This window comes from Melanerpes formicivorus, unplaced genomic scaffold (genome assembly GCF_026170545.1).
Source record: "Melanerpes formicivorus ecotype bairdi unplaced genomic scaffold, bMelFor1.0.p_v2 SCAF_31, whole genome shotgun sequence".
In the NCBI taxonomy this organism is placed as follows: Eukaryota; Metazoa; Chordata; class Aves; order Piciformes; family Picidae; genus Melanerpes; species Melanerpes formicivorus.
This window is the reverse complement of record NW_027142383.1, coordinates 3474043-3490976: the sequence shown is the minus strand read 5'-3', so window position 1 is coordinate 3490976 and position 16934 is coordinate 3474043. Positions and strand designations below refer to the sequence as shown.

At 42.8% G+C, this 16934-nt stretch overlaps 1 protein-coding gene across 6 annotated transcripts in view; it reads right to left on the bottom strand.

Moving 5' to 3' along the window:
• The window catches only part of SMAD4 (SMAD family member 4), a 135346-nt gene that overhangs the window by 24068 nt on the left and 94344 nt on the right, over nt 1-16934 (bottom strand). For 4 of the 6 annotated variants that reach the window (XM_068155390.1, XM_068155389.1, XM_068155392.1 and 1 more), the window contains 7 exons: nt 12420-12788; nt 9184-9358; nt 8751-8780; nt 6052-6267; nt 4545-4664; nt 4302-4412; nt 2894-2944 (listed from right to left, as the gene is read on the bottom strand). In XM_068155390.1, coding sequence (XP_068011491.1) covers nt 2894-2944; nt 4302-4412; nt 4545-4664; nt 6052-6267; nt 8751-8780; nt 9184-9358; nt 12420-12659 — 943 coding nt within the window. In that variant the 5' untranslated portion in view covers nt 12660-12788. Of the gene's footprint in view, nt 1-2893; nt 2945-4301; nt 4413-4544; nt 4665-6051; nt 6268-8750; nt 8781-9183; nt 9359-10023; nt 12395-12419; nt 12789-16934 lie in introns of those variants that run through there. The other 2 variants (XM_068155395.1, XM_068155394.1) reach the window with 2 other exon arrangements.

Here is a 16934-nt window from a genome sequence, read left to right as displayed (position 1 = left end):
AAGGAGAAAAACTGGAAGAAAAACGGAGATGAAGGAAAACACAGGAGACGGGCCAGGCCGCTGAAAAGAGAAAGCCGGGACAATGCTGCTCCGGAGAAAAGAAGCTGCCCGGAGGACCACAGCTCCAGCCAAATCCTCAGCACCCTTTCTCTACAGACCCAGGCTGCCCAGAGGAGCCTCAGCATCGTTCCTGTATCAACCCAACATCTCCCCAGAGGACCACAGCTGTTCTCCAGCAAAAGCCTCAACACCGTTTCTCTACAAACCCAACATCTCCTGCAGCACCTTTCCTCCACAGACTCAAACTGTCTTGGGGGGGATGAGGGGGGTGGTAATATAATTCCGTTCCCCTTCTCTCTCTCCCTCTCTCTTTTCTCCCTCTCCCCTTCTTATGTCCACTTTATTTATGTAATAAATAGTCTAGCTGTTGATACTTTGGCCTCGTTTGTGCCTCTAATTTCACAACACGGGAATACTTAAAAGAACTGTGTCTCCGGACCGAGGCATTTAATGTCTCCGGACCTTGACACCATCATCAGTAAATTTGCAGATGACACCAATCTGGGGGCAGGAGTTGATCTGCTGGAGGGTAGAGAGACTTTGCAGAAGGACCTCGACAGGCTGGACAGATGGGCAGAATCCAGCGGCATGAGATTTAACACATCCAAGTGCCGGGTTCTGCACACTGGCCACAACAACCCCATGCAGTGCTACAGGCTGGGGTCAGAGTGCTGGAGAGTGGCCAGGCAGAGAGGGACCTGGGGGTACTGGTCAATGGTAGGCTGAACATGAGTCTGCAGTGTGCCCAGGCAGCCAGGAGGGTCAATGGAATCCTGGCCTGCATCAAGAACAGTGTGGCCAGCAGGAGCAGGGAGGTCATTCTGCCCCTGTACACTGCACTGGTTAGGCCGCACCTCAAGTACTGTGTCCAGTTCTGGGCCCCTCAGTTTAGGAAGGATGTCGACTTGCTGGAGCGTGTCAAGAGAAGGGCAGCAAAGTTGGTGAAGGGTTTGGAACACAAGCCCTATGAGGAAAGACTGAGGGAGCTGGGGTTGCTTAGCCTGGAGAAGAGGAGACTCAGGGGTGACCTTATTGCTCTCTACAACTACCTGAAAGGAGATTGTAGATAGGCGGATGTTGGTCTCTTCTCCCAGGCAGGCAGCACCAGAACAAGAGGACACAGTCTCAGGCTGCGCCAGGGGAGGTTTAGGCTGGATGTTAGGAAGAAGTTTTACACAGAGAGAGTGATTGCCCATTGAAATGGGCTGCCCCGGGAGGTGGTGGAGTCACCATCATTGGAGGTGTTCAGGAGTAGACTTGATGGGGTGCTTGGTGCCATGGTTTAATTGTTTAGGTGGGTTGGATTGGTTGATGGGTTGGACGCGATGATCTTGAAGGTCTCTTCCAACCTGGTCTATTCTATTCTATTCTAACGAGGGTTTAATGGAATAATATAAACAATACTGGCTTTTTTTTTTGTTGGAGAGAGCAAAGCGAGGCGAAGTGAGAGGGTGCAAAACTCAGAAGCAGAAGAGAGTGCGAAACCTGGAAACAGGATGCATCTCATGTCACAGTCCAAACTCCAAGCCCCATCATCCTTTGCCCCAGTCAGCCCTTTCCTTATACAGCAGACATGACAGCAGCATGGTATCGAATACCCATTAGCTGGGTCAGCTGGCTGTTTTGGTTGGTGTTCCCTCCCAGCCGAACCCTGGACAACAGGGTACAGCAAAAGGCTATTAAAGATGATGAGGGGACTAGAACATCTCTCTTATGAACAAAGGCTGAGAGACTGGGGGGGTTTAGCCTAATGACAACTGAGGGGGAATCTTATCAATGCTTATAAATACTTAAAGGGGGGTTGTCAGAAGGATGGGGCCATTCTTTTTTTAGTAATGCCCAGTGACAGGACAAGAGGCAAGAGGCAGAAACTTGAACGCAGGAAGTTCCATCTAATCATGAGGAGGAAGTTCTTTGAGAGTGGTAAAGCACTGGAACAGGCTGCCTAGAGAGTTGGTGGAATCTCCATCTCTGGAGTCATTTAAAACCTGCCTGGACACCATCCTGTGAAACCTGCTCTGGTGGGGGGGTTGGACTAGATGGATCTCCAGAGGTCCCTTCCAACCCCTATCATTCTGTGATAAGGTTTAAAAGACATACTAAATAATAAGAAATACAATTTAGCTACAGTTAAGTTCAACCAGCAAATATCAACCATTTTATTTCTAGTACTGATTTAGTCACTGGTCAATGAATACATGAGTTAAATTTTTAGGCTTTTCAACTATGCAGCTCTTCCTTCGCTGTTGCTGAAACCAGAAAAGCACTTTGCACTAGAGCTAGTCTGTACCACAAAAGACGAGACCTTGTTGGTTCCTTGTGATCATAAATGAAGACTCTTGGAAAGAGCAAGCTTGAATGTAAAGGTCCAAAGAGAAACGTTAGCACCAAAATGCTATGGTGAACACTTACATTTCATCTGGCTGTGATGATGGATTTCTAGATGATGTATTTAAGAGGGCTTTGGCATGGGCTAAATGCCATGATGTTTTTAAGCAGGCAAAAAATATAACTTCAGGCACCCTGTTAAGTTTAGGATGGAGGACACAGAGTTCAGACATCTCCAGGGTTGGAATCAGCTTAGTGTGAGGTTAAGGATTGCAATTTTGGACTTGGGTATGTAAATCAAATTCAGTTCCCAGAGTACATGATTAGTTCAAAACAGAATTCAAAACTAAACTTATCGCAAAATGATTCCTCTCTTTCCTCCCCTTTTAAATGTGTAACACGAATTTCAGAATATAAAACCAAAATGAAACAAAAAAAATCTGACTCAAACCAGAAAGTTATTCTCTTCCACCATATTTAGCATTACATGTTAGACTTTACTCACCAGGATGGTTTGATATAGGTGGCTGGAATGCAAGTTCATTGTGAACTGACCCTTTAAAAGAAAACACACAATTTGTTTTACATGAGGTAAAACAAGCTTTACATTCTTGTTTTTCTATGAGAACAGACTTGTGAGAATGCCAGATGTTATAAATCCCAGTAATTTCTGAATCGATTTGCCAAATCTGATAGGGGAGAAAAGTGCCCACAGAAGAATTACACTCTCCTGAAAATTCAGAAATTGAGTGGAGCGAAGAGCTTCGTTAATATCCCAGGAGGAAAGGCTGCATGCTTATCAAGACAGACTCAGCTCCAGGAGAAAACAGAAATCAGATGGAGCAGAAATCAGATGTAACAGAAACAGGACTTAGGCTTCACATCTGCCCCCAAGTTGGGCAAGGAAAGAATCACTGTATAGAGTATTATGAGTAATAGTAGCTTTTGCAATAAAATGTCAAAACAGGTGGCTTTCTGAAATGATAAATGGCAGTGTCCAAGAACAGCTTTGTGTGGTATCACTACCCAGTTACAAATATTGATTATAGCAAGATACATGCACAGAGAAACATTTATAGAGGAACTACAGCACCAATGAAGTTTTTACACCCTGGTATTTCTGAAAAATAAGGTGATAAATGAAGTGGGATTCTAACAGGACAAAAGAATGAAGCTTTATAACTATCTAAACCACTATTTTCTTGATAGAGACAAGCTGAAAAGTCATTCTAACATTACCTCACAGTATATTTTCCCCTCCACCACCAATAGCTGCTGCAAACAGGTGATCTGGTTAAGCACTAAATTAAAAAAAAAAAAATTGATCCAGCTATTTGCCACAAAATTTAGGAAAACATTAATTTGGGTAGGGGTGTTTTACATTATACTCGTATAATGAATATACTGTGCAAGACACACTCAAAGTTTGGCCAATTTTTTGTTCTTATCATCTCCTGTACCTTAAAACAAGAGGTTGTAGTCTTCTTTTGTAGGATTTTCAATTTTGTGTGTCCAATGTAATTACGAATCAGGCTGTGACACAACTTTATTGACAAGAACTTTAATGCAGAAGCTTTCACAAAGTTCTTTTACCTGGCTAATGTACACAGACAGATGTCTTCCAAAGCTTAGTGTAGATTGTTACATCATTGAGAAATTACTTTAAAATTTTGAGAAAATAAAAACAGCCAGGAACTTGCTGGTGAAGTATCTCCTCTGGAAAGATGAAAACCTGACTGGATGTGATCCTGGGCAACCTGCTCTGGGTGACCCTGCTTTAGCAGGGAAAGTGGACTAGATGATCTCCAACGGACCTTTCCAACCTCTCACTATTCTGTGGGATTCTGTAAAGAATAATCAAAAATGAGCCCTCATTATTCAATTACATTGATTTGGAACTCCACACTACTCACAGTAATGTCCAGGATGCATAGGTGGGTGATGCTGAAGATGGCCGTTCTGATGGTGAGGTATGGTAGGTGTGTAGGCTGCTGTTCGACTTCCAGTCCAAGTTGTAGTACTATCTAGAACAAGAAAGGAGTGATTGTTTTTTAAGGGAGTTTTCCCTCTTTTCGCTTCTAATCCTCTATTCCTCCTGAACATTTGGAAACTGGTTTTAGAAAAACTAAGAGTAGTACACATATGTATATACTCACTGTGATGGTAAGTAGCTGGCTGAGCTGTAAACCCATTCTGCTGAGTTCCTGGCTGAGGCCCTGAAGCAATCTGTAAGAGTCCATCACTATGGCTACCTGTCAATATACTGGTAGGTTGACCTGGTAAAAGAACATACTACCTATTCATGAACGTTCCAAAATTGTAATGAAGAGCTTAGCACTACTTGGTGGGAAGACACTCAACTAAGGGCACTGCAATACACAGTTCCTGCAAGTTTGCTTTCAGCTTTTTTTTTTTTCTTACCACCCACCTGAATCTCCGTAGTATAGTTGTGGCTCTGACACCCCTTAATGTTTTAGGAGTAGAAGTATGCAGAGAACTCTGTTTATCAATCACGACTTGCTTTGGTTCACAAATTATTTTTTCAGTTTGAAAAACAAGAAGAGATGTCACAGGTTTTAACTAGAGTAGATTTGGTATGAATCCAAACAGGCCAACAGCAGGTCCATTAAGTTGCTTATTTATGGCATAACTTCTGTTCCCAAGGAGGACACTCAAATTTAGGCTCCTCCAAAACATACTGATCATTATTTTAGATTTAAATAAAATAGAGCTGCATACATCACTGGACTCCTTCCTGAGAAAGTTGTTGGGGTTTTTTCTCACAAAGAAATATTTCAATAATTATCTAAGCTTTGAAGTAAAAAAAACAGATATTTCAGAACAGGTTAACAGAATTTGATTTTACAAGGCTTCAGCTCAGCCATTCACACTAAACTGATCAGCAGTTTCACACTTGCACTCTCAAACTGGTTTGGCTAGCAGAATAAAACACATTGAACACTTGAACTAAAACCTAAAACAAGCTTTCGTTTTTCCTGTTCACTTGGCTCCAACAATTATAGCATTTTGAGGAAAACGTTATTGACTATAAACTGTTGTGCAGAGGGAATACAGTTAAGCTGCCTATGCTTTTTTCCTCTGCTGAACACAAATATAGGCATTGTATCTCAGCTTGTCAAAAACATCATTAGCTTTAGCAAAAAAGCTGTCAGCTGAAATTAAAGAACATTATTGAAACACCACACCACTGTAATTCACATTTGATAAATGAAATCCATTAATATCCAAAATGTTTGAATATAAAGTGACAAAGAGTACATGAAACCCCTCCATATCTCATGGTTTCCCCACATTAGGGCTGCAGGACACTCTGTACTTGACTGCCTTACTGGAGTGAAGTGTGAGGTTTGATGTTGGTAGTGATGTTAGTCTTCCACTTATACCAAATACACACAGAAAAGAAAAACTTCACCACTCACTTTGGCATATCCAAAACAGTCTTGTAACACTCCTGGAGTGTTAACACTTAATTAGATGCCTAGATCTAGATGTTAACACTTAGAAGACTGCCTAGATTGTGCTGCCACACACTTTAATCAGCATCACGTGGTAGCAGCAAGATTTACTTTGCCAAAATGCAGTGGCCATCTTTGAGCATTTACACTTTCAGTTTAGCATTTTGTATAATCTCTATGATCTTACTTGTTGAAGCCACAGGAATGTTGGGAAAATTAGTGGTGTTGGTAGTGCTAGCCTCAGTAGGAGCTAACAAGGCTGGGGTGCTATAAGGCTCTGTAGATGCCCTGTTACTGGGTGGGTGTTGGATGGTTTGGACTGAATGGCCTTCAGCAGAAGACAACGACGGCTGCCCCTCATAGTCATGAACGTATTCGTCTTTCACCAACATGCTTGATGGAGCTGTGAAGAAGCAAACCAGTTAAACAAGCAAATATCTTCTCAGGATTTAACTACAAATTGCACTGCAGCTTTCAGGAGCAGGATTTAATCTCTATAAACATTGCTAGAGCACTCCTCTAAATTACAAATAAACATCTCAAGTCTGCAAGCAGGAAATTTTGAAGAGTAGCTAGATGGAAAAGCAAATCATTTATTTGGCTTACTGCTCTCAAACAAGTAGTTTAGTCCCACAGTGGACTCGAATACCATTTTTTTCTCTAGTCCATCACTGTGTGATTTGATTTGGTTAATAAAAGGGAAAAATATACTTTTGTCAAGCACCTAACTATATGTTAAAGCAGCAGCTAACAAACCAATTCCTAGTCTTCAAGTAAGAACATAAAGCTCCAATGAAAAAATGTAATTCATGAACACAGCACATAAACAATGCATCCCTTAAGGAATTTGAAGCAACTCCCATCCAAATAGCCCAGAAACATCAAATTTACATTCAAAGACAATACGGCACTACTCTATACTTAACAATGCAGCCACTAATTCAGTAGATTCAGGGAAGTGATTGTTCCCCTGTACACAGGACTGGTGAGGTCACATCTTGAGTATTAGGTTCAGTTTTAGGCTCCTTAATCCAAGAAGGACACTGAGGTGCTGGAGTGGGTCCAGAGAAGGGCAAGGAAGCTGATGAAGGGTCTGGAGAACAGGTCTTGTGAGGAGCAGCAGAGGGACCTGGGCACATTTAGTCTGGAGACAAGGAGGCTGAGGGGAGACCTCACTCTCTAAAACTCCCTGAAAGGAGGTTGTAGTGAGGTGGGGGTCAGTCTCTTCTCCCAGTAACATGTGATAGGATGAGAGGAAACGGCCTCGAGTTGCACCAGGGGAGGTTTAGATTGGACATTAGAAGAAACTTCTTCACTGAAAAGGCTCCCCAGGGAGGAAGATAAATCACCATCCTCGGAGGTGTTTAAAAGACACAGATGTGGTGCTGATAGACATGGTTTAGCATCAGACTTGATAGAGTTAGATAATGGTCTTTTCCAACCAAAACAATTCTGTGATTCTATACTCCACTTACAATGTAAAGAAATTACCACCATCACCACTAGAAGAATTTATTTCTGAGTATGTTCAAATAAAACTCTTATATCACATGCTCACATTTAAACTGGCATTAAATATATTAAAATCTGACAGTAATTCTCTTTCCTGCTGGGAAAAAAAATAGCAGCATGACAAGGAACCACTCAGTATGTATTTAACTGCTGTCTACTGAGCTTTGAGTGGGTATAAAAAGCTAATTTTTTTTCAGAAGATATGGGTAATGATGCAAATCAGCAGAGATGAGCACACAAGTTATATCTTGTAATAGTTCCTTGGGTAGTTTGTTGGGGGTGTTTAAAGTAATTTTTGCTTGAATGCTTCTAATAATATGCCAAAACCAGGGGATTATCCAAATTTCCTTCTCTATGAGTTTCTTGTGGAAGAAAAAAAAATGAGGTTTAAAATAAAGTCATTACCAGCTGCACAATCTGAGATTTCTGAATGATGTTCATTGGACATTTAGTGACATGTTTCAGGGAGAGCAAGAACATGTTTCGTTCAATTGTATAATAATTACAGGATTCCTATTATTTTTCTTGTTAAGCTACTTATTAAATCATAAACATCTATTATTCTCAATTCAATTAAGTAGTATATCATATGGCACATGTTCCTGGGTGTCAAGTTATTTATTTTTAGCAGCCATGGTTTAGTTGATTAGATAGTGTTGGATGATAGGTTGGGCTCGATGATTTCAAAGGTCTTTTCCAACCTGGTTAATTCTATTCTATTCTATTCACAGAATGCCAGTGTGGTGGGGGTTGGAAGGGACCTCTGGAGATTATCTAGTCCAACCTCCCTGATAAAGCAGGGTCACCCACAGCAGGTTACTCAGGATCATGTCCAGGTGGGTTTGGAATCTCTCCAGAGGAGACTCCAGAACCTCTATGGGCAGCCTGGTCCAGAACTCCAGCACCCTCACAGAAAAAAGTTTTTCCTCCCCTACAGATGGATACTTCCTGGGTTCCCGTTTGTGCCTGTTGACCCTTGTCCTGTCATTGGGCACCACTAAAAAGAATCTGGTCCCATCTTCCTGACCCCCATCCTTTAGATATTGATCAGTATTGAGAAGATCCCCTCTGTCTTCTCTTCTCAAAATCACTCAGCCTTTCCTCATCGGAGAGATGCTCCAGGCCCCTCAGCATCTTCATAGCCTCCACTGGACTCCCTCCAGTAGTTCTTTGTCTCTCTTGAACTGAGGAGCCCAGAACTGGATCCAGTACTCCAGATGTGGCTTTACTAGGGCACAGTAGAGGAGTAGGAGAACCTCTGCTGACCTGTTGGCTACACTCTTAGTGCACACCAGGAGACCATTCAATGGTGAGGGTTTTGTTTTTCTTTTGGGTCAGGGTTTAGTAAATGTAATAGTAACCAGAACTACTTACCAGAACTCTGTAGTGTCAGTCCTGAGAGATCTTTACAAAGAAGAAAAAGAAAAGGGTGTGTGGAGGATGATACACACAGAGATCTTCAACAAGGTTTGAACATTAAGTTTATAAGTCTTTATGAATTTATTCTACAGACTCTACGTATTACATCCTCTCCATCACAACACAAGTCTCCATGTTAAATTACTCATAGTATAAAAATTAACTGTATTACACAGAAAGGCTTAGACCAAAGCCACAAACTGTTCTTTCACATTTGGAATAAAGGTAAAAGAGTAATTCCATTAAAAAGCTGGACAAGAGCATACGAGAGTAATTGATAATAAAGATCATTAATGTTTCTAATTCAGACCTGTATCTTCTGCACTCAACAAGAAAACATTTTACATTCTATTCCTACAGTTCCGTCTTAAATCAAGAGTCGACTTACCGATGCCAGGTGATACTACACGCTCATAATGGTAAGGATTTACACAGACACTGTCGCATTTTAAGTCAAAAGCATACTGACAATATTTAACATGCTTGAGTTCATTTTTATGAAGATCAGGCCACCTCCAAAGACGAGCGTAAATTACATGAGGGAACCCCTTGCGGCCAGCCACCTAAAAAGTTAAACACAAAAGTTGATTGGGAAGGTAACAAGAGGTTTTGCTTTCCTTAGTGAGGAGCAAAGCTGGACGAGGACAACCACCACCACAACCTTTCTCCATCATCAAAATATGAACAACAAAAAAAATAAAATCATAGAATCACCTGGGTTGGAAGGGACCTCTAAAGGTCATCTAGTCCAACCCCCCTGCAGTGAGCAGGGACATCTTCAACTAGATCAGGTCGCCCAGAGCCCCATCAAGCCTCACCTTGAATATCTCCACAGGGATGGGACATCAACCATCTTGCTGAACAAGATGTTCCAGTGCTCAACCACCCTCATTGTAAAGAACTTTTTCCTAATATCCAATCTAAATCTACTCTTCTCTGATTTAAACCTATTGCCCCTCATGCTATTGCTGCAGGCCTTTGTAAACCCTCTCTCTCCAGCCTTCTTGCAGGCCCCCTTCAGGTACTGGAAGGTGGCAATTAGGTCTCCCCAGAGCCTTCTCTCCTCCAGGCTGAACAATCCCAGCTCCCTCAGCCTGTCCTCGTAGCAGAGGTGTTCCAGCCCCCTGATCATTTTTGTGGCCCTCCTGTGGACCTGTTCCATCAGGTCCATGTCCTTCCTGGATTGAGGGCTCCCGAGCTGGATGCAGTAGTCCAGGTGCAGCCTTACCAGAGCAGAGTAGACTGGCAGAATCACCTCTCTGGATCTGCTGGCAATGCTTCTTTTGATGCAGCCCAGGATGCGACTGGCCTTCTGGGCTGCAAGCGAACACTGTTTGCTCACATCCAGCTTCTTGTCCATCAGCACCTGCAAGGCCTTTACCTCAGGGTTGCTTTCTATCACCTTCTCCTCCAGCGTGTATTGATAGCGAGGGCTGATCCCACCCAGGTGCAGGACCCTGCATTTGGTCTTGTTGAACCTCATGAGGTTCACCTGGGCCCACCTCTCCAGCTTATCCAGGTCCTTCTGAATGACATCCCTTCCCTCCGGCTTATCGACAGCACCATTCAGCTTGGTATCATCTACAAACTTGCCGATAGTGCCCTCTACCCAGCTGTCTATATCATTGATAAAAATATTAAACAGTACAGGTCCCAGTACAGACCCCTGAGGGACACCACTTGTCACTCCTCTCCATCTGGACTTTGAGCCATTGATCACTACCCTATGGATGCGAACATCCAGCCAATTCCTTATCCACTGAACGGTCCACCCATCAATCCCTTGTCCACTGATGCAGTTGTTCTGTCACAGAAAGCCACTAGGTTGGTCAGGCAGCATTTGCCCTTAGTGAAGCCATGCTGGCTGTCTTTAATCACCTCCCTGTCCTCCATGTGTCTTATCAGACTTTCTAGGAGAATCTGCTCCATGATCTTCCCAGGCACAGAGGTGAGGCTGACAGGTCGGTATTTCCCAGGGTCCTCCTTTCTGCCCTTTTTAAAAGTGGGTGTAATTTGTCCCTTCTTCCAGTCACCAGGGTCTTCACCTGATTGCCAGAAATTTTCAAATATGATGGAGAGTGGCTTGGTGGCTACATCAGCCAATTCTCTCAGGACTCTGGGATGCATCTCATCAGGTCCCACAGACTTATGTATGTTCAGGTTCCTCAGGAGGTCTCAAACCTGATTTTCACATACAGTGGGAGAGACTTCATCACACTGGTCCCCACCTTGTGATTTTTTAACTTGGGAGGTGTTGGGAGAGAGGTTGCCAGTGAAGACTGAGGAAAAAAGTTGTTGAGGACCTCAGCTTTCTCCCTATATGTTGTTACTAACTGACCATTCTTGATCTTCTGGGGACACATGTTTTCTTTTACCTTCCTTTTTTTCATTGATGTATCTGTAGAAGGTCTTCTTATTATTCTTTGCATCTTTTGTCAGGTTCAGCTCCAACCATGCCCTGGCCTCCCTGACCTCATCCCTACACAATCAGGCAGCATCCCTACACTCTTCCCTGGATACCTGTCCCTGCTTCCACTGCCTGTTACAGCTCCTTTTTGCCTTTTAGTTTGACCAGCTGAGCCATGCTGGTCTCATCCTTGATTTCCTACACCTGGGGATTGAGATCTCTTGTGCTCTATGGAAAGCATCCTTAAAGATCTGCCAGCTCTGTTCAGCTCCCTTATCTCTGAGGGCTGTTTCCCATGGGGTCCTACTTACTAACTCCTTGTAAAGCTGGAAGTTTGCTTTCCTAAAATTTAGAGCCCTGTCTATGCTTCTCATATGCCTCATACCCTTTAGGACAGTGAACTGCACTAGTGATGGTAAACTGCACTACCCACAGGTGGTGCAAAGTTTACTCAAATTCTGTACTTAACAGGAATACATTTCTAGAAGGGTTTTGCTAGGGTTAAGTCAACACCATGATTCTTCAGAAAAATCCTGGATACAAAATAGGAGCAGCAGAATTTTTGCTTAATGTAGTATGTATGGTCACCTTCCCCATCATGGATGATGAAGCTTTGCCCCAAAAGAAGAGGAATAAGGCATTAAGCTACGCTATAAGGAATTTACAAGTAGAAGAATGCCAATCCATTATAATGAAAAAAAAAACACCAAGACCCTCAAAAACAAACTCCATGTTTTTAGGGTAGACAGGAAATTAGCCAGCAAACAGATCATCTGTCCTGGAACAGGGAAATCATGACCCAATCTATGCAGTACTGAGTACCGATGGTGTAAGGCTAATGTAAATCCTCAGTGCAGACTCCTCAGGGTACCTCAGCAAAGGATCATAGGTCTTTCTTCACATTGCTGACCAAGACAAAGCCAAACAGAAGCTTGTAGTGAAAATACTAGGACAAGCAGTTGTGAATTTGGTACATGAAGCTACTTTTTACTGTCACACGTTTATTTACAATGGCTGATCCAACCCTTCTGAAAAAAAAATAAAAATAATTAACTACTGCAACAGTCCAGAGCTCCAGCCACAAAACATGCCTACAAACAGGGGCAAGGGGGAAGATGCAAAAGAAGAGCTACACTTCCTCAACATCCTAAGGATCCTGCATCACTCCTGCTCCAGCTTCACTAGGAGGAAAACATCTGATTTTCACTGGTACTAACCTGAAGCCTCCCATCCAGCGTTCTCTGTATCGTAACACACTTGCTAGGATGAGCTCCATTTGTGGTTATAGCTGTAATCAAAGAATCCAATTCATCTTTTTTCTCCTTTAGCTTTTTAACTAAACTTTCTATTGCACGTTTGGCAAAAGTTTCACTTTCTCCACCTTGACGATGGCACATCAAACTGTGGACAATGCTCAGACAAGCATCATTACTTGTTGGCGTGTTAGTAATAGACATATTTCTTACAGCTTTTGTTTTTTTTCCTTTCAGATCAAGTGCCAGTTTTTGGGGGTTGTTATGATTTTCAAGCTGATGAACAAGAGATGATCCAAGTTAAGTGTTAGATGTACTGTCTCTTGGTAAAACCTAGGAGGAAAAAATATCTACATTAGAATTGTTTTTTAACAAGTTGCAGATCATGTTTCTGAGGAAGTCTGTGGCTTTTTCGCTTCTTTTTAATTTCAAGCTAAGTGCAGGGTATAAAAAGATGAAAAATGCATTACTTATGCTTAAGACACTTCTTGCACAGATTGAGATAAAAGATAATTTCCTTTTTCCCCTAGTAACAGTATTTCAATCAAAAATATAGATTATATACATGCACACAGAGCATGTATGTATAGGAAAGTAGAGATCATTAAGATGGACAGTCTCTGAACCAGGAATAGGAGAAAGGTGACAATGATTTCCTAGGTTTTATAGTGGTAGGATAAAACTAAGGGAAAATACTGACTGGGAATAAAAGGAGCATTAATTTAAACAAAATTAGAATAGAATAGAACAGACCAGACCAGGTTGGAAGAGACCTTCAAGATCATCATGTCCAACCCATCAACCAATCCAACCCACCTAAACAACTAAACAATGGCACCAAGCACCCCATCAAGCCTCCTCCTGAACACCTCCAATGATGGTGCCTCCACCACCTCCACGGGCTGTCCATTTGTGACCGTTTGAGGCTGTCCCCTTAAGAAAGGGAATATGGTGGTCGGATGTTGGTAAACGAAAAGATGGATCTAAACTAATTTCATTGGTAGATTGGGAGGAAGCACCTTCTGAACTGGGAGCGCAGCAGGGTATCTTGGGCTTTCCTGCACTTTTCCAGTTCAGTTCTGTCTCCCCTCCTTCGGCAGCGGCTAGCTGTTCTGGGCTCTCGGCCAAGGCTTGACCTTGAAACTGATAAACTGCAAGGCCTGTATTAACTGCTTTCCAATTAACACGTAACTGCTTCTAACTTTTTTCTCTTTTCTCTCTTTTCTAACCCGCTCTGGGGAAGGGGGGAGAGAGGGGGGAGCAGAGGTGGGGAACCCCCTCAGCAGAGGGGGGAACTCTCATTTCTGTGCTACTCTATTGTATATTTCTGCATATAGTGTAAATATTGTAAATTCTGTAAATTCCCCTGCGTTTCCCTGCTTTGTAAATATACAGCACCCATTGCTTTGCTAATTCAGCTGTGAGGTTTTTTTTCCCTTTCCCTTCACTTTACAGGGGGGAAGGAGGAGGCTTTTTGGCCTTACCCTTCCAACCCTACGACATTTTTTTTTTCTCTTGGCTTAACCAACGTGCGACAGATAATTAGTTTAATTTATTACTTGATTGATTTAGTGTTTTCTAGCTGAATTAGCAAACATGAAGGTGTTGCGGTTTGTAGAACGACAATTCTTTTCAATTTTTGGGGCTCTGGTTTACAGATATTGTTTGGGTTTGATTTTGGATTACCTGGGCAAATATGTGGTGCGGACAATTTATCTGTGGGTTATGTATAGAGTTAGATTATGGTATGGAAAATGTATTGATTTATTATGGCCAGCGAGATATAGAAATGTTACCTCCACCACTCTCCCAATTGAGATAAAGGGTTTTAAGATTCCGCCGGAGCAGAGAGTAACTTTAGGTGATGCCTGGGATCCAAAGGTGATTTATTTCATGTGTATAATCCTGCTGCTGGTGATAACTAATGTGTATTCTCTGTATTCCTGGCGTCGGGAGAAGAAGGTGTTTTGTTATTAAAACTAGATCAAAGAGAAAACGCCGAGGATCTGGATCAGTCCCAGAGTCATCTAGTGATGAAGAGTGTGCAGAATCACTGTCAGTTAAAAAGAGAGCTAAGAAGTTAATTGGAAAGGCTGCTCTAAATGATTTTGCTGCTGATTCTGGCAGGCTGCCAAGGGCGGCGGCTGATATCAACATGGCTCCTACTCCTTCTCCTCCTCCTTCTTCTCCGTTGGCCATTAACGGAGCAACGTCACTTCCGCCCACTCTCTCGGTGGGACCGGAAGTCACTGCCCTAGCAGCTGATTTATCTCAGGACCTGTCAGCTTCTATTAAGGTGGCTGTAAATTCAAACACAGCTCCAGTTAAGGTGGCTGTTTTAAAGACTAGAAGTGGAAAGACCAAAGCTGATGGAGAAGAAGAGCTGGAGACTGATCCTGGTGAGGGGCACTCTACTCTAAGAAATCCTGCTGAGGAGGAAGAGAAGATTTGTTTTAAAGATCTAGCTAACCTAGTGAGAGCAAAGCAGGATAGAGATGAAGCCAGGAAAGGAGCTGGCAAAGGTGGTTCTCAGCTTAAAGAGATCCTTGAGAAAATGACAGCAGGATTATTTGGACAAAAAGTTCAGGGAGAGGAAGAGGAAGATGATATTTTAGAATGTTCCTCACCGCGTGAGGAATTGCGAATTGTCTGTAAAGATTACACCAGGGCAGATAAGGAGCCAGTTCTAGCTTGGCTTAGTAGATGTTATGATACAGGTGCTCCAGCTCTAACAGTTGGAGACAAGTCAGCAGCTCAGTTAGGAACTCTCTCAAGGGATAATGGAATAGATAGACATCTAGGCAGGGCTCTCGGTAAGGTTAATCTGTGGATACGCCTTTTAATGGCGGTTGCCCTGAGATACCCTTCCCGAGGTGATCTTCCATGGAATCCTAAACCCTGGACTACCATAGATGAGGGAATTAAGGGCTTGAGAGAATTTCCTGTTAGAGAGCTACTCTATGGTGAACATGAAACTCTGAATCCTGATGACATTCCTGTGGGTATTGGTCTTGCTAAAAAGATCATCAAACTTGCTCCTTCTACTTATGCAAACATTCTGGCAAGCAGAATTGTGTCAAGAAATTATGGTAGAGCTTCTCCTACGGTTGGCCAATTCAGTGATCAAATGAGACAATTGGAGGATAGCATGACACGTGTTTCTTTGGTTTCGGCCATTAAAACTATGTCTGGAGATATACAGAATTGCATAAGAGAGTTAAAAGATGAATTTAGAAATTCCATATCCCAATTGGCACAAAGGGATAATTTCATTTCTTCCTCCAGGTGGATACAAGTTTCATCTGTGAAGAATACACGTCCTCCAAGGAGGTCATTCCAAAACAGATCAAATCAAAACAGACCACCAAGGCAATCACATAGAACTATTTGGATAACTCTGCGTGATCAGTTTGGTGAGAACATGAACCGCTGGGATGTCCAACCAACTGCTAATCTTTTCAGGAGACTGAGGGAACTGCAAAGTGGCAGAACCCGAGGTAGCAATACCAGAAGGGTAGCTGTTACTTCTGCAGTTCCCCAGAGCAACTCTAATAGCTCCAACAGTGGCTCCAGTTGTAACATGCAAAGCTATAACACTGCACACTGTGCTCAATGCACATGTGGGCATGTTCCCCATAACTAGGGGTGCCCTGCCTCCCGCCAGGGGGAGGAGAGGGATAACAGAGATAATAGAATCTATTGGGATGTGTACATCCAGTGGCCTGGCACTTCACAATTTCGGAAGTACAGGGCCTTGGTTGACACAGGAGCTCAGTGCACCATAATGCCATCAAATTATCAGGGATCAGAGTCTATAACTATTCTGGGAGTCACTGGTGGATCTCAAGAGTTAAGTAAGGTGGAGGCTAATATAAGTTTAACTGGTAAACAATGGAGGAAGCATACAGTTGTGACCGGACCTGATGCACCTTGTATTTTGGGAATTGATTTTCTGAGAGAAGGGTGTTTCAAGGACCCGAGAGGTTACAAATGGGCTTTTGGAGTAGCTTCTATAGAAATTGATGGACAAAAATTGAAGCTGTCTGCTAGACCTGAGCTTTTGGATGAATCTGCAGTTGTGGGACAACATAAGATACAGGACATTAAATTGCCGGTTGCTTCTCAGACTGTGCATCACAGACAATACAGAACCAACCGTGACTCTTTGTTGCCCATTCAGAATCTGATTCGTCAGTTGGAGAGTCACAAAGTCGTCAGCAAAACTCATTCACCTTTCAACAGTCCAGAGTGGCCTGTGCGGAAGCAGAATGGAGACTGGCGTCTGACAGTAGACTACCGAGCCCTAAATGAAGTGACACCACCTATGAGTGCAGCAGTACCAGACATGATGGAACTCCAGTATGAGCTAGAATCCAAAGAGGCCAAATGGTATGCTACCATAGACTTTGCTAATGCATTTTTCTTTATTCCCTTAGCAGAGGAATGCAGGCCTCAGTTTGCTTTCACCTGGAGAGGAAT